The sequence below is a fragment of the Lepidochelys kempii genome, chromosome 2 (assembly GCF_965140265.1).
Source record: "Lepidochelys kempii isolate rLepKem1 chromosome 2, rLepKem1.hap2, whole genome shotgun sequence".
NCBI classification, from domain to species: Eukaryota; Metazoa; Chordata; order Testudines; family Cheloniidae; genus Lepidochelys; species Lepidochelys kempii.
Genome location: NC_133257.1, coordinates 68,940,376 through 68,965,404, shown reverse-complemented (window position 1 = coordinate 68,965,404; position 25,029 = coordinate 68,940,376). Strand labels below are relative to the sequence as shown.

General features: G+C 44.6%; 1 protein-coding gene across 3 annotated transcripts in view; it reads right to left on the bottom strand.

The window, feature by feature from the left end:
- LOC140906700 (DGAT1/2-independent enzyme synthesizing storage lipids-like) overlaps positions 1–25,029 on the bottom strand; it is a 42,811-nt gene continuing 17,782 nt past the window's right edge. For 2 of the 3 annotated variants that reach the window (XM_073331142.1, XM_073331143.1), the window contains 5 exons: positions 22,465–22,629; positions 16,577–16,770; positions 15,197–15,257; positions 5,402–5,541; positions 448–2,633 (listed from right to left, as the gene is read on the bottom strand). In XM_073331142.1, the coding sequence (XP_073187243.1) occupies positions 2,529–2,633; positions 5,402–5,541; positions 15,197–15,257; positions 16,577–16,770; positions 22,465–22,629 (665 nt within the window). In that variant the 3' untranslated portion in view covers positions 448–2,528. Of the gene's footprint in view, positions 2,634–5,401; positions 5,542–15,196; positions 15,258–16,576; positions 16,771–22,464; positions 22,630–25,029 lie in introns of all 3 variants that reach the window. The other variant, XM_073331144.1, reaches the window with a different exon arrangement.

The following is a 25,029-nucleotide window of genomic DNA, read 5'->3' as shown; positions in this document are numbered from 1 at the left end:
TTTACTCCAGCTGTAATTTCAGTTTTATTTGTCTGTAGGGTATGTTTATACAGTACATATCACAAATAGAGAATTAAATATGAAAAGCCTAAATAAACAAAAAGTTTATTTAATATCTAAAAAGTACTGATACTGCATTTGATTTGACACTCAGGTTTGAATACTTCTTAAATTAAAGGGACAAAGGCAGGTCAAATTTGGCCCCATGTGAAGTAAAAGCAAGTTTTTCAAAATCTAAGATCAAGATAATAGGTCTCTCTCTCTCTCCCCCTCTCTCATTTAATTCCCATGAAAAAAAATTATTAAGTGTTCCCCGATACTGTGTGCAATCCCAACAGTGCAACACTGCCCTAGTGCATTCTGAAAGGTAACTACGAATTAGCTAGTCTGTGTTCATTGTCCACCTTGAGAAAAATGCAAAAATAAAATATCTAACTTACACAAAAATAAGTTTTAGTAAAAATTCTCAGCTTTAATGGTCTAATGCATTAAACAGAACAAGACATTAAATTTATTCTTAGATCATGATAGTGTCCCCTTAAGTTTTCAAGGAGATCACAAATCAACAGACTTTGGAAAGGGCATTTGTTTTCACATGACATGATTTTTTTCAAGCTTAAACATTTTAACTAAACATGTTAAATAAAACAGAACACTACAGCGTACACAGAGATGAATTGTTTATGCAGATCTTATAATGTACAGATGATGTTTGTTTCCCCCATACAATGACACTACACTTAATATAAAACCCTGATACTGCAAACATATGCACACAAGTCCCATTTAAATCAATGTGACTAAGTTGTGTGTAAAGTAAGGCATGTGCATATAAGTGTTTGCAGGAATTAACCAAACTGTTACAGTTAAGTGAAAGGGATTTGCTCTTCACCTCTTTAAAAGTGTTTTGTTTTTAAAAAGGCCTACCAGGAGATGATGGCCTCCTACAACTAAACAACACTTCCAGACATTGATCTTACAGTCACAGTTTGAGTACTTATCTACAGGAAATATTTAAGGTATTTTGCTATTCAGACAATTCATGCATTAGTCAGTGATTCAGTTCAGATAAAAATTCAGTTTATTGTCAATGAACAAAACTAGCCCAATCCAGCAATTCCTTCTTCAGGCAAATCCCCTCACTCATTTCAATGAGGGTATTAGCTGAGTTGCATAATTGGGGGTGAGTCAATTTGTAATTCTGATGTGTAAAAAAAAAATGTATATAGTTTTCTACAAAAATAGTTTAGTGAGATATATATATATATACAAAAATTATAAAGGCTGTTTATACTGTTGAATATGGAGAAACTCTGAAAACAGAACATTACAAGTTGCATTCTATTTTGTAATATAATTAAAAATTTTGACTGTTGCAGTTTTGAATATTACTCAATCCTTCTTTCTAAAAGATTAGGCATTCAGTTCACTGTGCCAAAACAAGATCTGGTTTTCTGTTCACAGATTTATAGGCCTACAGTCTTTAGTCAGGGACAAAAAAAGCCATGTGGTTTTACCCTGAAAAATTACTTCATAAAAAATATCATTATGGGATTCTATATGTATTGTGTCTTACTGGTTTCTGTAAGAAGTTTGCTCAGTTTCTTGGGGGTTCTTTCTTTCTTTCTTTCTCTCTCTCTCTCTTCTAATAAAGCTCCAGCCCCACAAACTCTTTCTGGGCTCCAACAATAAAGCTGGATACCTTCCAGCTGAAGCATTACCACCAGGACTACAGGTTCTGCATGTAAAGAAAGCTAAGTGACTAGTTACACCTGTCTATGGCTTTGAATGTAGCCAGGATGGGCAAGGAATGGAGTCCCTAGTCTCTGTTTGTCAGAGGATGGAGATGGATGGCAGGAGAGAGATCACTAGATCATTACCTGTTAGGTTCACTCCCTCTGGGGCATCTGGTATTGGCCACTGTTGGTAGACAGGATCCTGGGCTCGATGGACCTTTGGTCTGACCCAGTATAGCCATTCTTATGTAATTTAAGTTTGTACAGGTGTAGCCAAGGACATAATCTAAAGAAAATGGGTTTTCATAGGTGTAGTTCAGGGCTTTATTTGGCTGGAAGAACCTCTATTACTGGTAATGGTATTTAGATAGAAAGAATCTAGCTTGCATGTCAGAATCCACCATGAGTTTGCAGGCTTTGCAGTTAGACAAAACATTTTTTTTACCTGCAAATTTGAGATGGAAATTATCAAAAGACTATGAATATGGAAGCCTCCAACGTCATTTTTACGAAGTTATTTTTCGGTATAGGATTGCACTTGAAAGCTAATTACTTTAGTGAAATTTTTACGTGAGTGAGATTACAAGTTTGGGCTCAAGTTTGATATTGATCACTGGGGGAAGAAAAAAAAATCATTGCTCACAGCTCGTTAAACTATACCGAAAACATATGCATTAAAAAAGAAATATCATTAAGACAATGCATTTAATAATTAATTTTGAGGATAATAATATGTTACAAACAGTTTTGAAAATATTACAAGTAAATGTGTAGTTTGTTATACACCATACACTAGTCTTCTTTCTGCTGTGTCTCAAATCGTTCCATTAAAGCCCTAAATACGTTTCCTGGTATTTTCTGATGTCTGTCTATTAAAGACTGGATTGCAGCCTTTGCCTGTTAAGAGAAAAAGAAATTGCAAGGAAATTAACTGTTCTTTTTATATTACACTAGTTGGAATACAGTAATTCATAGAATAAATTTTCATCCTACTAAAGATTCCAGAATTCAGGGCGCAATACCTACTTTTAAATTAAAACCAGGGGAAACGTGCGTGGGATCTTTTACAAAGAAACCACTTACAATTTATTCCTTTACAGATGCCAATGATCCTTGATGTATCTACCTTTGATAAGTAAATATACGAAGTATAAATGGCAAAGCACCAGTGAAAAGTACATGCTCACTCACCTAAGTGTCTAAACATGTAAAGTTTCCATAAAAATATAAAGAAATTAAGCTAATGATGTCTCATAGCTATCATAATGGGAAAGTACACCTATAGTACATTGTTTATCTGAAGATTTTAGGCGATATCCGAACCCTTTTGATTAACTGGTCAAGTTGTCATGGGAGACAGTCCAACAGGTTTTGAAGGCTCCATTTAGGATTGGAGGAAATATGGGCAGGCACTAAGTAAAAAAAATCAAAGTCTGACGTACAACTCCCTTAAATGACAAATAGCAAGCCTCCCTTTCCAAATCCCACTAGCTTTTCAGCTTTACAGGACTAGTGCTTTAGGCAAACCATAGGGGGAAAAATATCTGAGCTTTAGTTAGATGGGATTCAAGTAACACAGTCAAACATTTATCAGCTATGTCATCTTTCAATAAATATGTTCAAGGAGAGCAAACCAGCTAATGAGACCAACCAATTTGATACTGACACAGTCAAAAACTTTCATGAGATAGTGAATGATCTCCTTTCAGAATGCTTATTTTATAAGTACATATTTGAAGAACTTCTGATTATTGACCTAAAATCGCCATTGCCTGCACCATTCATACCTGCCAGTCAGTCCACCAAAGATCTGAGGGCCTCCTGTACTCTGCACTCACAAAAGCTAGTCATAATTATGTGAACATAAAACAGTAATAGACCATAAAACAGAAAAAGATGACTGAACTAGTCATCTATGAACATACTAAATTTGAAGAGCTTGTGCATGTTGTGTGGTTGTAGGTCAGACACTTAAGATGACAAAGAACTAGAATGTGTAGCTGGAGGCGAAGAGATCACTTCGCTTTAATGTGATTTTACTTCCTGTTAACATCCATAATTCTCAGTAGCAGATCTGGTGCGTTTAACGTTTTTTAGCAGCTTTCTTTTACATAAGCCAAGAAATAGAGGGACCTCTCCTTTGGGACAAATGTAATGACGTTCATGAACAGGTAACTACAGCTATTTTCATCAGACTAGAATTCACACTGGAACTTAAGAAAAGCTGTCATTCTGATCCAAATAAACACCACACACTGTTTCAAGGGGCCTAGAACCTATTTCTGTGCCAGAACTTCCTTACATCCATTTCATATATTATAGCTATCAGCATAGGACAGAAGCGGTATCAAGAATCAAACAATGAAGAAATCTATCATGAATTCTGACAACATAAGACAGGGATGTAACAATTATAGATGTGTGTTAGAGGGCCTCGCTGCACTATGTAACACTTAATTAGCATACTCTACGATAAAAATCACTAACTTGAAAACAAGTACTTCCAGTACCTATATATACAGTAAAAGCTGTTTTATCCAGCACTTCACCAACCAGAAAGCTCTATAAACCAGAATTTCTGATCTTCATTGTAAGTCCAGTTTATACTCCAGTTGGCACAGGGCCAGCAGTCTCTTGGGGCATGGGAAGGATGTGAAGCGCAGGCTCTGGAAGGGAGTTTGGGTGTGGGAGGGGGCTCAAGGCACAGGGTTGGGGCACAGGAGGAGGCTCAGGGTGCTGGATCAAGGGGGTGCCCACCTAGGCAGAGGCGCGGCAGGTGGCTCTGCGCGCTGGCTCCGCAGCTCCCATTGGCTGAAAACTGCAGCCAATGGGAACTGCAGGGGACGCGCCTGTGGCGGAGGCAGCACACAGAGCCACCTGCCGTGACTCCACCTAGGAGCAGCTGGGACAGGTCGTCGCTTGCAGGGAGCCACCCGAACTGAGCGCCCCCAGGATCCAGCACCCCACACTCCCTCCCACCCCACCACACCCAAATTCCCTCCCAGAGCCCACGCCCCGCACCCCCACCCTCTCCCCAATACACCACCCAAACTCCCTCCCTCTTAGTTAACCGGCATTTTTCATTTACCCAACCCCCCCAACATGTTGGATAAAACAGCTTTTATTGTAATAAGCTTCCAGGATTGTCACTCTCTCCTTATGTCGCTCTGAAGCCTAGAGTTTCTGCTGAGTCAGTGTGAAGGGATAGAAACAGCTACAAGCATGGTGGATGGATCTCTTTGTTTAGAATATCACCAGTTTCAATCCTCACTGGGATTTGTGGTCCGTTACTGTCCAATTTTTAAGTTCTCAGCCATTTTGAATTTATGAATTACACCCATGTGATAGCCTTGCCAAGAATCCTCTGCTGCTGTGATATCACCACCCTTACTCTATAGGTAATTTGCATACAATAATTTCATAGGCTGTCTGAGGGATACTGCATAGATGGTGGATCTCTTGGCCCAACAACCACAGTTCACTAGGTCCAATCATCACTGTGATTCACAATCTCTTACTGTCAAATTTGTGAGTTCTCATCTATTTTTTATTTATTTATTTTTTTAAACACTCATGGCTTCATGACAGCAAGGACTTTCAGCTACTAGTATTTTAAATCTTAACGGTTTCAATATTGCAAGTAGAAAATAAACCCCAAACCTTACCTTTCCAGACAGTTCTGCAGCATTTATATTTGGATCATATGGAATAGGATCTCCAATGTATGTACGAAATTTGACTGGAAAATCTCCATATAGAGGAACGAGTGGCAATCGAAGACGTTCATATATCAACCTAAATAATCCTGTTTTTTAGTTTAAAAAAAATATTAATTTGCATTTTGGGAGGCAGTAGATAAATTAACTTGTAAAGTACAAGACAGTTACCTTTTCCATAACTGGTGTTCTTCGAGATGTGTTGCTCATGTCTATTCCACAATAGGTGTGTGTGCTTGCCAAATGCACCGGTGCCGGAAGTTTTCCCCCTAGCAGTAGCCGTAGGGGGGAGCACCCCCCGCAACCCCTGGCACAGTATAAGGGGGGCTGCGCTCCCCACACCCTCAGTTCCTTCTTGCCAGACCACTCTGACAGAAGGGAAGGAGGGTGGGATGTGGAATAGACATGAGCAACACATCTCAAAGAACTCCAGTTACGAAAAAGATAACTGTCTTTTCTTCTTTGAGTGATTGCTCATGTGTATTCCACAATAGGCGATTCCAAGCTATATCTGTTGGAGACGGGTAGGAGTTCACAAGTTCTCAGGACAGAGTACCACCCTGCCGAACCCGGCATCATCCCTGGCCTGGGAGACGATCACATAGTGCAAGGTGAACGTGTGAACCGAAGACCAAGTGGCGGCCCTACAAATGTCCTGGATGGGGATGTGGGCCACGAAGGCAGCCGATGAGGCCTATGCCCTCACAATGGGAGGCAGAGGAACCCCCGCCAGCTCATAACAGGAACGGATGCACGAAGTGATCCGCTTTAGAAAGCCGCTGAGTGGAAATCGGCTGAGCCTTCACATGCTCAGCCGAGGTGACGAACAGTTGCAAAGACTTTCTGAACGGCTTGGTCTGCTTGAGGTAGAAAGTCAGAGCTTGCCTCATGTCGAGCATGTGGAGACTGCGTTCCTCACTAGTTGCGGGAGGCTTGGGGCAGAGGACTCGCAGAAAAATGTCCTGACCCATGTGATAGGCGGAGACCACCTTCGGAGGAACGTGGGGTGTGGGTGGAGCTGGACCTTGTCCTTATGAAAAGCCGTATACGGTGGTTCAGAGGTTAGGGCCCTGAGCTCAGAGACCTGCCTTTCCAACGTGAAAGCTACCAGGAAGGCCACCTTCCACGAGAGGTGAGACCAGGAACACGTGGCCAGTGGTTCAAACGGGGCCCCCATGAGACGAGCCAGCACCAGGTTTAGGTCCCACTGTGGAACCAGGACCTTGGAATATGGGTAGACATGGTCCAAACCCTTAAGGAACCGGCCGGTCATAGCATGGGAAAACACTGTGTGACCTTGCACTGGGGGATGAAAGGCTGATATGGCCGCCAAGCGTACCCTGACTGACGAGGGCGCCAGTCCCTGAGCTCTCAGGTGCAGGAGGTTATGAAGGATAAGCTGGATCGGGGCGGCCATCGGGGAAACACCCTGGCCTGCCGCCCACCTCAAAAACCGAGCCTACTTCGCCACATAGAAGCGGCAAGTGGAGGGCCGTCTACTTTCAAGGAGGACGCACTGAACCTGTTCCGAGAATGTCCTTTCCTAGCCACTGAGCAGCCATGCTATAAGATGAAGCGTTGCTAGGTTGGGATGGAAGAGACAGCCCTGGTCCTGAGAGAGCAGGTCTGGGTGGAGCAGCAACTGCCACGGCAGAGCTACCGCCAGCCTCGAGAGGGTCCTGTACCAGTGCTGCCTGGGCCATGCCGGGGCAATGAGGACGACCCTGCATTTGTCCTTCTTTATTTTCTCCAGGGCCTTGCTGATCAGAGGGAATGGGGGAAAGGCGTAGAGGAGCTGGCCTGACCAGGTGGAAGGCTTTTAGGTAGATGTCATGGGCTATACAGACGTCCCACAGACTGGGGCAGAGGATCGGGCCCCGCCTTGCCCGTTGATATAGAACAGGGGTCGGCAACCTTTCAGAAATGGTGTGCCGAGTCTCCATTTATTCTCTTTAATTTAAGGTTTTGCGTGCCAGTAATACATTTTAACTTTTATTAGAAGGTCTCTCACTATAAGTCTATATATTATATAACTAAATTATTGTTGTATGTAAAGTAAACAAGGTTTTCAAAATGTTTAAGAAACTTCATTTAAAATTAAATTAAAATGCTGATTTTATGCCGCCGGCCCGCTCAGCCCGCTGCCAAACTGGGGTTCCGTTCACCTAGGCCGGGACCCCGGCTGCCAAGAGGCTGGCAGCCAGAACCCCAGACCAGCAGCGGGCTGAGCAGGATCGGCGATTAGGACCCCAGACCAGCAGTGGGCTGAGCGGCTCAGCCCACTGCCGGTGTGGGGTTCCGTCCACCAGCTCCTGCTAGCCCGCTGCTGGATCCCAGGGATCCCAGCCCTGCCCACATAGAGTGGGTACCTATCTTTTCCCTGGTTCTAGGGCATTCTCTTCCTCTCTCTCTGCACTGAGCTGAGGGTGGGAGTGCACAGAGCACAGGGTTGGGGGTGAAGGTGCAGGCTGGGAGGTTGGGGTGCAGGGTCTGGCCAGGAGCTAGAATGAGGGAAGGGGCTCAGGGTTGGGACAGGAGGTTTGGGTGTGAAGTGGTTACCAGGGCAGCTCCCATTTGGTGCGAGGGGTACAGATGGGAATGTGGGGGTGGTGCAGGAGCTCCTGTTTGATGCTCGGGCTGGGGGTGGGAACATGGGGGGTGCAAGAGGCAGGGCATGGGGTGGGGCGGGGGCTGGGTATGTGGGGGGAGTGCTGGACTCAGGGCTGGGGTCATGGGGAGGTGCAGGGGTCAGGGCAGGAGGCTAGGGTGTGTGAGGGGGATGCAGGGGTCAAGGCAGAGGGCTAGGGTCGTGGGGGTGCTCCCAGCCCCCTGCCCAGAGCGGCTCACGGCAGGGGGCTGGAAGGGATATGCCCCGATTCCACCCCCTTTCCCCAAGGCCCCGTCCCCACCTCTTCTCCGCCTCCTCCCCGAAGCAGCAAGCGCGCTGCGGCTCCGCTTCTCCCCTTCCCTCGCAAGGGCCATCAGCTAACCGGTGGCAGGGAGAGAGAGGAGGAGGGGCAGGACCCCAGCATGCTGGGGGAAGAGGCGGGGGAGGGGGGGACCTTGCCTGCCCTGCAGCAGCAGCCAGCAGGACCAAGCTTCTTCACCCTGCCCCCGCGGGGGCGGGGACGGGGGGTGGCGGAGAAGAGCGGGCCAGGGCGGGCAGGATTTTTAATGGCATGCTGCTGCCTGCCGGGGTCCCGGCCTGGGTTCGGCAGCAGGCTGAGCGGGGCCGGTGGCTGGGACCTGGCAGGCAGCAGCGTGCCATTAAAAATCGGCAAGCGTGCTATAGGTTGCCAACCCCGATATAGAACATCAAGGCCGTGTTGTCTGTGAGGACCCTGACTACCTTGCCCTCCAGGTGCGAGCAGAAGGCCATACAACGCCAGTTGCACCACCCTGAGTTCCTTGACGTTTATATGAAGGGGTAGGTCTTGTAGAGACCACAGGCCTTGGGTCTGAAAGTTCCCCACATGGGCCCCCCAACCCAGGTCTGACACGTCAGACACCAGCTGCAACAACGGGGCCCTGTCCCTGAATGGGACCCCTTGGAGCATGTTGTTTGGGGCGGACCATCACTGCAGGGAGGTGATCACCGAGTTCAGCACGGTGAGGACTTTGTCCATTCTGTCCATGGCTGGGAGAACTGCGAGGCCAGCCAGAGCTGGAGGGGCCTCATTCTGAGTCTGGCATGACGGACCACATCTGTGCACACAGACATGTGACCCAGTAGTTGCAGGCAAGCCCTGGCTGTCGTCACCGGGAACCTTGTGACCGAGTCAATGAGCCCTTTCAGGGTCTCGAACCTGTCTGGTGGGAGAGAGGCCCTGGCCGACGTTGCATCCAGTAGCGTCCTGAAATCCTATGCGTTGGACCGGGACTAATGTGGACTTGGGCCTGTTTGATAAACAACGCCAGGGCAGTATATGTGGACAGGAGGAGAGCCACATGATCCCTCACCTGCAACCGGGAGGTGCCTTTGACTAGCCAGTCGTCCAGATATGGGAATATTTGGACCCCCTGGCGTCTGAGGTAGGCCGCTACCACCGCCATACACTTTTTAAAGACCCTGGGGACAGCGGACAGACCAAACGGTAGGACCGTGAATTGGTAGTGACTCTATCCCACCACGAAGCATCTGTGCCCCTCGAATACGTGGATGTGGAAGTACACGTCTTGTAGATTGAGAGCAGCGTACCAGTCCCCGGCATCCAGGGAGGGGATAATGGAGGCCAGGGAAACCATGCGGAACTTGAGTTTCACCATATAGTGGTTCAGGCCTTGCAGGACCATGATGGGCCTGAGCCCCCTTTGGCCTTCAGGATAAGGAAATACCGGGAGTAATACCCCTTGCCCAGGAACTCCTTGGGCACCGCCTCTATAGCTTTTAGGTCCAGGAGCCACCCCACCTCCTGCTCAAGCAGAGCCTCGTGAGAGGGGTCCCCCAAGAGGAAAGGGGGCAGAGGGCGGTTGGGCAGGGAGGAGGTAAACTGAAGGGTGTAACCTCGGGAGATGGTGTTGAGGACCTATCAGTCCGAGGTGAGCCGTGACCATTCCAGGAGGAAAGCACACAACCGATTGGAGAAAGGGAGCTTTATTGGGGGTAGGTCCATGCTGAGAACTGGCAGGGTACCCCCGAGCGTCCCATCAAAAACACCTTTTGCCCACCTGCTTGACCTTAGAAGACCCAGGGCCAGGACTGCCGTTGCAGGTGCTTTCTACAGTCCTGCTGCTTTTCATGGGCGGCCTTGTACTTCAGGAGGGCGGCCTGGGCGGGAGCCTGCTGCAGCTTCGGTTTTGCCGGAGGAGGGACATAGATGCCCAAGGTCTGGAGGGTTATCGGGAGTCTTTCATGCCATGCTGCCTTGTGTCTGTTTCCTCAGCAAACAGAGCCTTCCTGTCGAAAGGGAGATCCTGAATTACAACTGCGCTTCGCTGGAGAGCCCAGAGAGCAGAAGCCATGATGCCCGTCTCATGGACACCACTGAGGCCATGGACCATGCAGCCATGTCCGCTGCATCCGAAACGGCCTGCAGGGATGCCCTTGTGGCTGCCGCCCCTTCCTCCACGAGCGCCTTAAACTCGTTCTTATCGCGCTCCTGGAGGGAGCCCTCAAACTTGGGGAGGGATTCCCAAAGGTTAAACTCATAGCGATCCAGGAGAGCCTGATGGTTTGCTACTCGTAGCTGAAAGCTTGACAATGAATAAACTTTGCTCCCAAAAGTATCCAGCCTCCAACAGTCTTTGTTCTTGGGGATCAGGGCTGGTTGCCCCTGCTGCTCCCTGTGGTTGACTGACTCAACCACCAAGGAGTTGGGCGTCGGGTGGGTATACGGATACTTGTGTCCCTTCGTGGGTACAAAGTACTTGCGCGCCGCCTTTTTAGAGATGGGAACCAATGAGGCTGGAGTTTGCCACAGGGCATTTGAAATTCTTGCCACCCCTTCATGGAGTGGCAAGGCCACCCTGCCCAGTGCTGAAGAGGACAGCCCATTGAACACAGAGTCTAAGGGCTCTTCCATCTCCTCAGCCTGGAGGCGGAGGCTCGCTGCCACCCTTTTTAGGAGGTCTTGGTGAGTCTGGTAGTCCTCCTGTGGGACGGAGGAGGGCAGGGCCGCAATCAACTCCTCCAGACGGGGCGAGGCCGGTGCGGTGCTTTGGGTGTCGTCCGGCACCAGAGGATCCAACACCTGGTCAGACTCCGGGCACGGTACCGAAGACACAGGTCCCACCGACCTTTTTTCTGGCGGTCTAAAAGATGGATGCTGACAGTGCTTCCGAGGCCCCTGCCACCAAGCGAGCCCCCACCAGGGGCTGCGCCGGAGGCCACGGTGCCCACTGGTACCACTGGGCCAGCCACGACACTTGGTGCACTTGCACTTGCTGAGGCACTGGCGGGGCCAGCTATTCGGGCTGGCTAGCTTGGCCTGTAGACGGGCGGCTGTGAGGGGAGGCTGGGTTGGCGTATGATCCGCTACTGCCTCTGGACCAGTGCCGGGATCTACATCAGCCACGGGACCGTGATCTTGAAGCAGAGGAGTGGCACCGATGGTAGTAGCTGCTCCGCGAACGGCCTCAACGGGTGGACCTGCGTCGGAGAGACACCGGCGATCGACACCTGGTTCCTTGGCGGAGACATGGAACGGGAGTCTGAGCAGGAACGGCGTCGATGATCGTGCCGCGACCGACTGCAGTATCTCCTGCGAGACGAGGACCGTTGGCGGCGTCTGCCATGGTCCCGTTGATATTTGCTTTGCGAATATGAGCAGTGCTGGGAGTCCCGGTCGGACAGCACTCATCTGGACAGTCTGGGCAGTGAGTGGTGTCGGGAACATTCCCTTGACTGAGACTGGTACCGGGCCGGTGGCGACTGCAGTGATCCCAGCAGCAGCTTGCCTCTGGAGTGTCGGGCTGACATCGGCAGAGCTCCAGGCACCGGCATGGACATGACATCCCTGGCTGCTTAGAGGGCTTCGGGCGTAGATGGCATCTGGACATCAGGAGAGGCCTGCTCCGGCAGGGCTACTCCGCTCAACGTGAGTCAGAGGCCTAGGGCCTGATGGGCATAGAGGACTATCTGACATGGGCCTAGCCTCTGTCCCAGACTTCCCTTGGTGCCACTGCGAAGAGGGAGTCTTTCCAGTCCTCTTGGTGTGCCCCATGGTTGGGGAGTGGTGCCGACTGGATGATGGTACCAGAAGGTCTCCACGTACTGACACCGCTGTGCCGGGTACCAGTTCGGAGTGGCGTGCTGGGGTCGGGGCCAGCATCAACTCCATCAGGATGGCCCGGAGCCTAATGTCCCTTTCTTTTTTTAGTCCGGGGCTTGAAAGACTTGCAGATCTTGCACCTTTCACTGATATGGGTTTCTCCCAAGCAGCGCAGACAATCCGTGTGTGGATCGCTCCTTGGCACAGAGCGCCTACAAGAGCTGCACGACTTAAAGCCTGGGGCACGGTGCATGCCCTGGCCCAGGCTCAAATGACTAACTAAACTAACTGAATTAGCTAACTGACTACAGGTACTACTGAACAAATGAGTTCAGGGGACAAGCTGCAGCAAAGCTGGAGCTGAGCAGTTCATTGGCGGCAAGAAGGAACTGAGGGTGGGGGGAGCACAGCCGCCCTTATACCTCGCCAGGCAGGCGCCGCTCCGGGGGGGGGGGGCGCTCCCTCCTACGGGTACTGCTAGGGGAAAAACTTCCAGCACCGGTGCACGTGGCGCACACCTATTGTGGAATACACATGAGCAATCACTCGAAGAAGAACCCAGGCCTCTGATCTCAGGTTCCCAAATGAACAATAGTATCTTTGAAGTGCTATTCTACCCTTGATCTTCACTTTGTAAAAATGGAAGAGTCACAGCCAAAACAAGAATAATCTCAACCCTCTGCTATGATGCCTGGAAGGTAGTTTTTTACAGTTCTCTTCTGCCAACAGCAGAAGGTAATCCAGTGACTGCCACTGTAAGGACAAGGAGAGCTACTTTAGATGGGAGTTCAGATTAGTAGATAGCCTCCTCAAAATCCTGTGGAGGGGGGGTATGACTGGAGGGAAGAAAGGGTGCAGACAGGACAGCAATCCCTCCCCTGAAATATCTAACAGGAGAAAAGGAAACAGGCACCCCTAGGAGACCCTCCTCAATCGATTTGTATCAGGGGGGATGTAAAATATTTATTTTTAAAAATCTTCAAAACAACTCCCTACCAAACTAAAATGCACACGTGCACACACACACCCCTACCTCTTCCCCCTGGCCCCCAAAATAGGAGAAGGAGAGAATGAACCACACATGATAGATGTTAATCACATTGCATAACACACTACTGAAAGATAATAGGGTAATAAGGGCAATATAAGAACCTATAGAAGACTAAAATTTAGAATAGAACTAGCTACCTGAATTTCAGGTATTTAGGGTCTGAAAGGAAGGGAAAGGAATCCCTCAATCGGAAGAGGCCTGGGTGAGAGAGGAGAGTTGCACACACAAAAAACCTACTGCTCTGGTCCCCACCATGTGGAAGATCAAAGAGCCATCCTGCACTAGTGGGAGTGTATATGGCATATTATATTTTGATTTTTAGGAGACAAAATCAGATGCAGTAGACAGCATTAAGTGACCTCCATCATATGCTTATTTATTTTACTTTTTTTTTTTTTAAAGCACTTATCTCAAGGGCACCAGAGTGGAGTCGTCTCAAAGCTGTGACAGTACTAGACCTGTGACCTTAGACTAGAACTTAGTTTAACACAGTGTAAAGGGATAAGAAAATCATCAGTGACTGGATTATTAAGTTTTGTGTACAGAGCATTAAGACCTAAGAAAGTCCAAATGTAATGAAAGCAACGACTGGTAGACATAAAAGGACAAAATACACCAATAATAAGTTAACTAAATTTCTCTAAGATATCTACTAATCCTACTGCAAATAGCAGGAAAGATATTAGATCGAAACCACCCCATTTCTTCCTAGAATAGAAACAAACTCCCAAGGCACTACAGATTGTAGCACTTCCAAAGGGATGGAGCTTTTTGCAAAAGCCAAGTTTGGGCCTGTATCTTTAGAATTACAGAGGGTAGCACCATGGCTTAGCTAGCGCGTTTCTAGTGAAAAGGAGCTCCTGGGTTTCATTCCCAGTGATGCCTTCCGGAGCTGGCCTCTCTCCTATGCTGGTAGCCTGGCCTAAGGCACTGGATAGAGGCTCCAGTCTTTTTGGGGAGGTGGGTTTGAATCCCACCTCTACCATATGCCATTTTTACAGGAGGAGGTCAGACTAGATGATTATAATGGTCCCTTCTGGCCTATGAATCTTGAATACTGCATCAGTTAATGGTTGTATGTCTATTTTATAGTGCATGGAGAACATGTGGCTACCTTGCATTTCTCCATTTGATGCCCATGCTCTCTCTGCCCAGAATTCTGCTTTCAGTCATGATCAGGGACAATGTCAGGAGGAAATATTGCTTTTTGCCTGTAGTACTGTGAAACAGGAGAAGGAGCAGCTGTGGTTGAGGCCGAAGGAACTACACAGACAAATATGGAGGAGCCTGGAAGAGAGGTGTGTCTAATGCAACCTGCACTAGTGGCTCAGCAGGGACCCTGTCATCTAGCTGTCCTAGGAGGAGACTGTTCAGACTCCGTGTGTGTTTTGGAACAACTGAAGGGGGAGGGGTAAGTGAAAAGAGAGAGGCAGAACGCATATGTATTTTCACACACGTTTTCTGCCTGATTAGAAACTAGATATGGATTAAAATTAAGTTGAACTGTTTAGATTTTTTTCTCCACCTCTAAATAAATGTAGGCAGCATTAAAAACTTTTTTTTTGCAAATGTTCTAGAGGAACAGGAGGTCTGGTGACAACCATTATATCTGGTCTACCTCCCAGCAGAGAACAGAAAACTCACAGTAGGCATAGCAGACATGTTAATGCAGGAGAAATGTATTATTCTAAAAACTTGTTCTTCTACATGCAAATTCAGCATCAGGTTCCTTTATCAACACCCGTCACTATGCAAAGAATAATGTAGATCATCTGATCCACCACCAATATTAAGATTTGACAATACAATTCCACCTCAGTTTATACCACTAAAGCATAGTGACTTCTCTCCCCTCCCCCCCCGAGAAATCAGACCATAGGACATATCTAAACACAGATTTTAAAAAGAGTATTTCTACTGAGGTAAGGAGATTGAACATATACAGGAAATTAAAAATAGAAAAATAGATATTTTATATCTTACTTATTCCTCCTAATGTCCTAATTCCTTCCCGAACATTTTGTGTGAACAGAGGAATGATGGGCTACGAGAAAAAAGAAAGGTAAGAATTTAATGTAAATATGTGGAAGGCTGTTTTACATAGTGTTTATTTGAAAACAAATGTGCAACTTGTTTGATGAATACATTTGGCAGACAGCTGATTTTTCAGTGAGCAACACAATGTTCTACCTGTTATTTTACCATAGTACTGAAAGGTCCAAATTGGAAGATACCACCTGCTAATGTAGAGTTAGTCGGTCAATCTTCTTAAAATCACATATTGCTTTAGAACCCCTGCAGCACTTAGAAAGGGATACTGCAAGCATTTGCACATGTGTGAGTTTACTCATTTGAGTAGCCTTCTGGACTTAAATTAGCAATTACACATGTGCAATATTTGCAGATTTGATTAATATATGTGTAGGCATTGTTACTGTCTCAGACATAAATGAAATTGGGTAGAGCATCATGACTAGGGATATAAGAAATCATTTGCTGGGGCAAACTATGGGGAGTTATTTTTCAGAGTAGCAGCCGTGTTATGTTAACATTTAACATTTTTTGCTATCCATACATTGTTAATGATGCTGTAGAAACTGATATAAGGCTGTCAAATGACAAAAGCTTTTGGACACCTTTATTGTTACAGGTTATTTAATCTCAAATTGGTCTCTCTTATCATATACCCACATCATTAAATACACACACACACACACACACCATTAGCTAGCATTTGTAGCCACATGTGACTACTATACCCCTCATCATTACACCAGCATTAGTTACATGAGCATATTTCTCACATGCGAGACAAACTATTTTGTCTCACATTTCCTAAGAATTTAGATAAACATCTGTAACATCTTGTAGAACAGTTTAGTACTGTATGGAAGATGGAAGTCATTTAGTTAAGTCACACTAATAATTTTGAGCCACAGAAGCACTCAGATTTTGGTTACTGGACTCTGACACTTAGCAATTAAACAAATGCTAGGATGATATCACCAATAGTTTTTTAGCATTTTAAGGAAAGATACTCCAATCCTACATACACTATCGAACTATTAAAAGTTTGTGACATCAGCGTGTGGAAAATGAAAGTCAGCTGAATTTCAATATCAGACAAAAAAGAAATTAAAAAAGTATACAACTAAGCATGCATTAAGTATTTCTTTGAGAAACAGGAGAGGAGATAGAATCATATAATTTAGTTCCTAACTTTTGTAAGAGCATATTTATGATATGTCTATAACTTATAAACATTTGCTTTACAGTGCTGAGAAAAACAGCTTTAGCCCCAGAGAAAGACCTAAAAATCTAACCTTCTTTGCTTCTGTTCTGTGATCCTCCACACACACTCACCACTTTTGCATCAATGGCCACCTGAGCAAAGCCCGTACGATTACCCCATACAAGAACATAGGTTTCATCACTAAAGAGTGCTTCTCTAACTCCACCTGGCGAGATAGCCACCAAGCGGCCATTCTTCAGAGCTTTAACACATTCTTCCTTTGGTCCATGCATAACACCAAACACATCAAGTAAAAGTTTAAAACCTGCAAGATGTAAAAAATAAGTTATCAAACACAGAACATTTAAGATGTGTTACATAGCTATTGATTTCACACATTCTCAAAACAAAATATATTGGTCAAGATTTTCAAAACAGTAGTGATTTTGGGTACCCAATTTGAGATACCTTCTGAAAACCAGACTCCTTTAGAGGTATAGAGCACCCATTTTCTGAAAGTCAGCCCCTTTAGAAGCATTCCAAATGGGGCACCCCCCCAAAAAGTCACCAGTAGGTTTTGAAAATCCTGGCCAATAAAATCTAAACTTTAAAGGATTGTTTTTAATGGCTCTGTACATCACACCTAATCAAATTAGGTGCTACCTCGTAATCAGTAGTAACAACTTCAATCATAACAAACAAACAAAAATACACAATGATGCCTTTGACCAGGTTAATCAAGTATGATGGAGATGATTTAACAGCAGCATCACCTCCTTACCAAGCCATACTTTCCAAACATGGCTTGAGTCTGACCAAATCCACCAGCACAATGGATGGGAATTGTTTAAAGCTCTTTCCCTTCAATGGTCAAAGAGCATGTTGATATGGATGAAGAAACTAAAAAAGACCCTCAACATTTTCAGTAACAGTAACTAAAATACTGACTAAATTTTTACTGTGAAAGAAAAATATGGTGAGCCTAATTTTGTTCACATTAGATTCAATTTGGTATCGGACATGTTTTATAAATTAAAATTATGCCAGCCTTTCCTGTCTTGCATCATCCTTGAATTTCAAACGATTTAAGTCAGATTCCGATCTAACCAGAAAGGCACACAACACCACATGATACAAGTCAAACTTTACCACTCCCACCCCACCCTTGCAATGTAACCTTAACTCCACCCCTTCTGGAGTGGACAGTAGCCTCTGGGAAACATCTAGTAAGGGAGTGCAACGGTTAACAAGCTACCAAAGGAAAGTGGTGGATTCTCCATCTCTTGAAGTCTTCAAATCAAGAAAAGATGCCTTTCTGGAAGTTATTAGCTTCAACACAGAAGTAACTGGATGAAGTTCTATTGCCTGTGATGTACTGGAGGACAAACTGGATGATCTAATAATCCTTTCTAGCCCTAAATCGTCAATCTATAACAAACAGACTGAGGAAGGACTAATGGAATACACCATTTTTGTGCTGCATTCCACAAATCGATTTACAGCATTTATTGCATTCACTGTGTTAGGTGTCGCTGTGCTGAATGGTGGAGAGATTAGCTAGAGCAGCTTGGCACTGTGATAGGACAAGTGGTGCATGCATACCTTAAGTGTCCAAGTCTGCATCATTTCAGCACAGAATTCCATAGGTTGCGTCAGCAGAAGTGCGCAGGCATGTTCTTGCTGTGTGGATTGCCCGGTGATCTATGTGACAGCAGTCTCTGGGGCTTAGTGAGGGACAAGGCAATGCCTTAGAAGGAATCCTCAAGGTAAGGAATCCTAAGAGTGCTTAAATTTAGCAAGTTTAAAATGGTTTGTGTGAAACAGACTCGATGTTTAAGTGTAGATAGTTCCTGTTAGCTATGCCAGACCTAAACACGAGTTTTGTCTTAGCAAAAAGAACTGTTGGATTTTGTTCTACAATGCTCATGTGCTCTGTTCCCAAAATGTTCTCTGTAAGTGACAGAATGCTAGTATAAAGAAAAGGAGTACTTGTGGCACCTTAGAGATTAACACATTTATTTGAGCATAAGCTTTCGTGAGCTACACAAAAAAGCTTAGCATAAAGCTTATGCTCAAATAAATGTTAGTGCCACAAGTCCTCCTTTTCTTTTTGCGGATACAGACTAACACGGCAGCTACTCTGAAACCTGTCAGAATGCTAGTATGTGTGTTATTGGCATGCTTGGCAGAGGGCAGAGTTAAGGTTGTCTTGCAGGAGTTGGGGGCACGTACCTTAACTTTGTATTTCCTGGTTTTCAGAAGTTTACGTTGAGCCACTCTCCACATTCTGAAAGGGCACAAGGCACCAGCAGGCAACCTTAACTCTGTGTTAATGAAGTTCTGGGGCATTTATATAATAGACTTCCTCATGTAGGCAGGATTGTAGTTCCAGTTTTTTATACTTGGAAGGAATATGCCTTAAAGGAGGAGAAGGCTGAAAGCTAAACATTCCGACAGACCAATGGAATAACTTACATTTTAGTTTAGAATTACAAAAGTTGGTTTAATTTAATTATTCATTTTTCAAATTGACAAGAACCTTTCAGTACTTTTATCTAGGGGTCAAATAGGGAAGGACAGGGGAGATGAAGTAGTGGTATTCTTCCAAGCTCTGCTCACAAAATAAGCTTCACCCATGTGAGTTGCCAAAATGAATTGCCAGTCACAGGAGATCATACAGATGTTCAAAACATGATCATATGTGTTCTTTGGGCTCCTTGAGCTTAGCTCCCCTTGGTGGGGCTTGAATATGTCCACGGGCTCTGCTATGTACCTTGGGCTTAGCTCTTTTAAGGGGGATGGAGGGGAAGGGGGGAGTTGGGAGTGGTAGAATTCACCAAAATGCGACATCACTCACAGAAAACTGTGCAGATCTGTGATCCCCTCTTTTCTTACACGAGAATGAATTAACAATGACTACATTTAAATGATCAGCACTAGGCATCATAGTTAGCCTCCTCACTGATATGAATGAGGCACCTCTCAGAGCTATTATTCCAGCCTCTTTGCAGATTTACATACCTCTCTCTTCACTGATTACACTCAACTCATATTTCTGGAGGTTTCCCCCACCCAAGCATAACAACTAGCAACTTGCTGTATTTTCAAATGAAAGCTGAGACCACGTCCACATGAGGAGTGTTTACTGGTACGGGAATGCCAGCATACTATGCTGACAGCACTGCTGTGGGCACAGCTGTATTAGCAAAGCTGTGTTTTATACTTGCACAGTCATTTCACGGGATGGGGGAGGGGCGGTACAGGGTGGTTTAAGGTATAGCACTAAGAACGCAGCTTACTCTTTTTAACTGACATAGCAAGACACTCCTGGTGCAGACCTGACCTAAGCAAACTGAGTGAAGAGAAACACTGTTTTTAGGCCATCTGATTTTATTTTTTAAATTCCTTTTTTTAAAAAGTAAAACAAAGGAACAATAGGAGTGCAGGGATTAAGAATTTTATTTTAAAATTAAAGTTTTGGAGAAGAACACAGAAGTTAAGTATATCTTCTAGAACAGGGGTGGACAAACTTTTTGTCTCGAGGGCCACATCGGGGTGCGAAACTGTGTGGAGGGCCGTGTAGGGAAGGCTGTGCCTCCCCAAACAGCCTGGCCCCCACCCCTGCCCCCATTCACCCCCCCCCACTTCTGGCCCCCTGACTGTCACCCTCAGAACCATCCAACCCCCCTGCTCCTTGTCCCGATTGCCCCCTCCTGGGACCCCCTGTCCCAAACTGCCCCCCCCCCCGAGATCCCACCCCCCCATACACCCCCCCCTTCTCCCTGTCCCCTGACTGCCCCAACCCCTATCCACACCCCACCCCCTGACAGGCCCCCCCAGGACTCCCACACCCTATCCAACCCCTTGTTCCCTGACCCCTGACTGCCCCAGAACCTCCGCCTCATCCAACTGCCCCCTTGCTTCCTGTCCCCTGACTGCCCCCCCGGTACCCTCTACCCAAGCCCCCCACCGCCACGCATGCGCTGCCCCCTTACCATGCCGCTCAGAGTGCCAGGAGCTTGCAGCCCCACTGCCTGCGCGGCGGCATAGCTACAGGGGAGAGAGAACAGCAGGGGAGGGGCCGAGGGCGAAACTCCCAGGCCAGGAGCTCAGGGTCCGGGCAGGACGGTCCTGCAGGCCGGATGTGGTCCCCGGGCCGTAGTTTGCCCATCTCTGTTCTAGAAGCTAAAAAATAGAATATATTTCTAACTGATACAATTTAACATGCACAATCAGCTGCTTTTTCAGAGCACATTTTGCAAAGTTGCTGTAATTAGTGTTGAGGTTAGCCAGGGCAATATTATGGCTGGCCATGTGGAATATTTGTCTAATTTTTTTTAAGAAAATTTTTCCTTCAGCCCCAGGCTTCATCCTAATTTTGAAGTTTAAATTTGGGCAATGGATTTTCCTGGGTTTGATGAAAAAAATAAAACTGATTCTCTCCCGCTTCCCATGTAATAATCTCAAGCATAGTCTAACTTTGAAAGTTCAAACTTTTTACATAGTTAGCCTTTGCTAAGGAGCACTGCGTTCTGAGTTCATAAAAAGGACTCTTTCAAAATGCAGTTTGAAGCAGTGAAAAAATAATTTAAGTCCACAAACATGCAGATTCTCAGCAGGAATTCAATGAGACTATGCTAATTTATACTAGCGGAGGATCTGGCCCATAATATATGTGTATGTGCAGCACAAACGAACACCAAATTGCCCATTTTCGCACAACTGTTAAGAGGCACATGTCAACCAAAACCGACTCCACTCAGTTGCCTAAGACTTACAATTGTTTTTCTTAAATCTTAAAATTACATGCAAAGAACCTATGTTTATGAAAAATTAATGTACAAGTAAAATGAGGGGAAATGGAAGAGGCAAGGTTCCTACGGTACCATGAACTCAGCTATACTGCACATGTTGTTTTGTATTTATTTTTATAAATGTGTAGTTTAATGTATTATTGTTTGTTAAATCCAATCCGTACAATATACAGGATAGGCAGGGTGGCTGACTTAAGGCTGTTTTATCTTAACTGAACAACTCTAACACTGCATGGCAGTTCTTTCCATTTAAGAACCAAAAACCCAAGTTCTTCAGAAGAGAACACTGCCTCATCTATTTAAATATGTACAAATATTTTGAAATCTATGCACCTTAAAATATGCTGAACTTTTTATTCAAACATTTATTCAACAGGACATCTCTGAAAGAAAAGATGGGAGGAAGGAAGAAGGGACATCTTATAGAAAATTACACCATTTATTCAAGGACAAGACAAAAGATGGCATCTGGTGGAATTTGTTTCCCATCAGCATTTAGGTAAATTTTAGGTTACTTAAATATAAAAAGTTAGTTTAATGAATTAGCACAAGCTTCCATATTTACCCTCTAACTTTTTCTATACCAGTGCTCAGGAGGACCTTAACATTTAGAGTTCATATATATTTATCTAAACCAATGGATCCCTACCTCGATCACCTCTAAGTACTTCTGTCAAAGAGGCTCAATCCTACTTGTAGTTGTATTCTTGGGTTGAGGCCCAGTTACATTACGCATTCTTTTCAGGGAGAGGATATTAAAGACATTTTTATTGCCTCTGGCAACTTCAGGGGCATCCCCCCAACTATGGAATGTCACTTCATACCCTTCCGCCCCAGTCAGTCACCCAAATCACTGACTGCATTATTAAATGGAAGGAGGCAAGGAAGCTGCTGCTGTGGTTAATCAAGACTGCTACTTCGTGCCGTGATCTCCTCTGCTTTGCTTTCAGACTTGATGTGACAGATGAGGTAGGAATGGTCACCAAACAATCTATCCAATCCATACAATGGTATTTATAAACTGGGACAATGTTGGCCTTGGACTACTACAGACCAAAGGAAGTCCTGTCCAACATAGGACTATTGGCAGATACGGTCTGAATACTTGTGCTAATTAATGTGTGTCAGTAATATTATGGTATGATATCACTAAAAAAAGTGTGTCTCCAACTCAAAGCTCATTATTTGCAATGAAAGACTCTTACCTGGTAATTTAAAGACGAAGTGATCAGCTACTGTATAGCACATTCTGTTCTTCAGTATAAGGAGTTTAGCCAAGAAGTAGAAATAGTCTATAGGAGTTGCGCCATGATAAAAAACAACAAGCCCAGGTCCTTCTGGTATTTTTTCCAGACCATGAACCTCATAACCTGTTAGAAGTACAAGGTACAATGGTGTCAATGTTTTATACCACTCAAACTCCAATATAACAACCACCTTGAGAAAAGTTAACATGTTATAGAGAACGATGAACACAAGAGCTGCTGCCATTCAATACTTGGTGACTTCAAAGACGACAAAATCTGATTTCACAGCAATTAACTATTTATTCTGAAAGAGTGAGAAGTATTTCACTAAACACAAAAAGAAAAGGAGGACTTGTGGCACCTTAGAGACTAACAAATTTATTTGAGCATAAGCTTTCGTCAGCTACAGCTCACTTCATCAGATACAGACTCACACGGCTGCTACTCTGAAAACTAAAAACAAAGTTTACAGTAATACAAAAGCTACCTTACTATCTTGAACTATTGTATCATTTTAACGTATGTTTTACCCAAAGAAATCTATGATATTGCTCAAGTCTTACGACTCATTCATATCACCTATGTAATTGTGATTATTTAAAAAGTACTTAAAACAAGGAACAGATGGGGTGGGGAGGATTGGTAGGTAAACCACAGTTTGAAACAGTGACAAATCAGTGATCAAGAACTACCACCTTATGTAAATGGGGACAGGAAAAAGTTTTGACTTGACAATGTCCCCTTCAGTTTTTTCATTTACAGGCATTCTATTAAAAAGCAAAAACAAAATCTCTTCTTAGGAAAAACGTATCTGCAGAACTAATGAGATGATGGTGGCAGAGGAAAGTACTAAAAACAATTTTGGGACTTGTGCGGAAGTTTGAAACATGTTTATTTAAATGCTTTGTTGAAATATGTTTTACACACACACTCTCTCTCTCTCTCTCTCTCTCTCTCTCACTCTTGCCTTTCTTTTATTGGGTAGCCATTTCTAATGGTAATTTTCTTCCCATCCATGTTAAATGTGTAAAATGCTCAGCTGTAGTTTAGTTACATACTTTCCTTTTATTTTTCTTCTGCATTTTTTTTCTTTTCTATGCCTCCCACTCTCTTTGATTATATCTATACTCTTGCCTCATCTCTTGATTAGCTTTTCCTTTCAAAATTTGAGGAGCTTTAACATCACATGTAAAGAAAGGATGATCTGGTTTCCTGGCATGCTGATCTTGTCTATTTGATGAAACGCTCTCAAAGCTAGAAAGAGGAAATGAAGTCACTTATCAAAGACTATAGTCCTCTAACTCCTTTATTCTACATACAAGTTTTAACTGTAAAAAAGAGAAATCCCTTCTGCTGCCAGTCCCAATCCTAAAATCCATTCAAACACTAAGACAATGTTCACAGAATTAGGCTATCGTCATGCACAAATAACTTTATTACTTTCATGATATTATAAGACCTCTCAGATGAACAGAGAAACACTGGGAAATTGTGCATCTTAAGTGGAAAGAAGATTCTTTGTACAGTTGCATTTTGAAATAACTAAAGGTATGCACAGGGGAGAGAGGTGTCAGAAAGACCAGGGAGGATGAGTTTACAGTAACTTCAGACTGTAGACCTAGAGAGAGTTTTAGCTGTGCACACAGAACTGTCAAACCTTAGATATGGTATGAGGAAGAAAGAGCAAGCGTCTCGGAGAATGATCATTTTCTTTACAAAAAGAAGCAATTACGTATACATGCACATCCTTTTTCTGTTCTTTGATAGAGCTGATGGCTTTGGTCCAATATGCTTTAATAGATTTAAAGTTGCATTTTTGGCTCTGTAAGCTTTTCGATGCAGGGTTTGCACTATCTAGTTATCAATGCCTTAGAAACTCACTTCCCTTTGACTGAATGGCAGAGAACAAGTGCAGATGATTTTCAGGAAGGATTCTGTTGTTTATGTAAATTGCTCTTCAAACATCCTTTTTTGCTTTGGCTGGATCTAGACAGGGTGGTTATGAAAAAGGCTCAGAAATAGGTGATTTTCTTATGTATAAAGAGCAGATAATTTCTTAAAATTTCTTTATATTGATAGTAGGAGTAGTAAAGGGGCCATGGATTGAGACCATAGTTTTGACATTCTCCTAGCAGAATTGATAGCTGTCAAAAATACTTCTTTAATGGAAAAAACAAGGTGACCTATAACTTGGCTCCAAGCTCAAGTTAAGGTAACGGGTGGGAAAAGTGAATTAGACTGAAGTTAAGTGCTGATTTTAAGAATCTCTTAACATGAGGCTTAGAAGAGACATGACATGTTCTGTCTGAAAAAATTGTACTAACAAATCCTGAGTGGTTAACTTTCAGGGAAATGGCAGTTAGCCTCAATGATAATACAAAAGGGAAGGAATTGAAAGCAGCATTTTAGTTTGATCCAATATGCTTATTTGATCATCAGTGCTAGGATTTTATACATCATGTACTCCTGAGGGCTTTCTGTGCCAAAATATTAATAATTCTGTGCACAGTATTTTAAAATTCT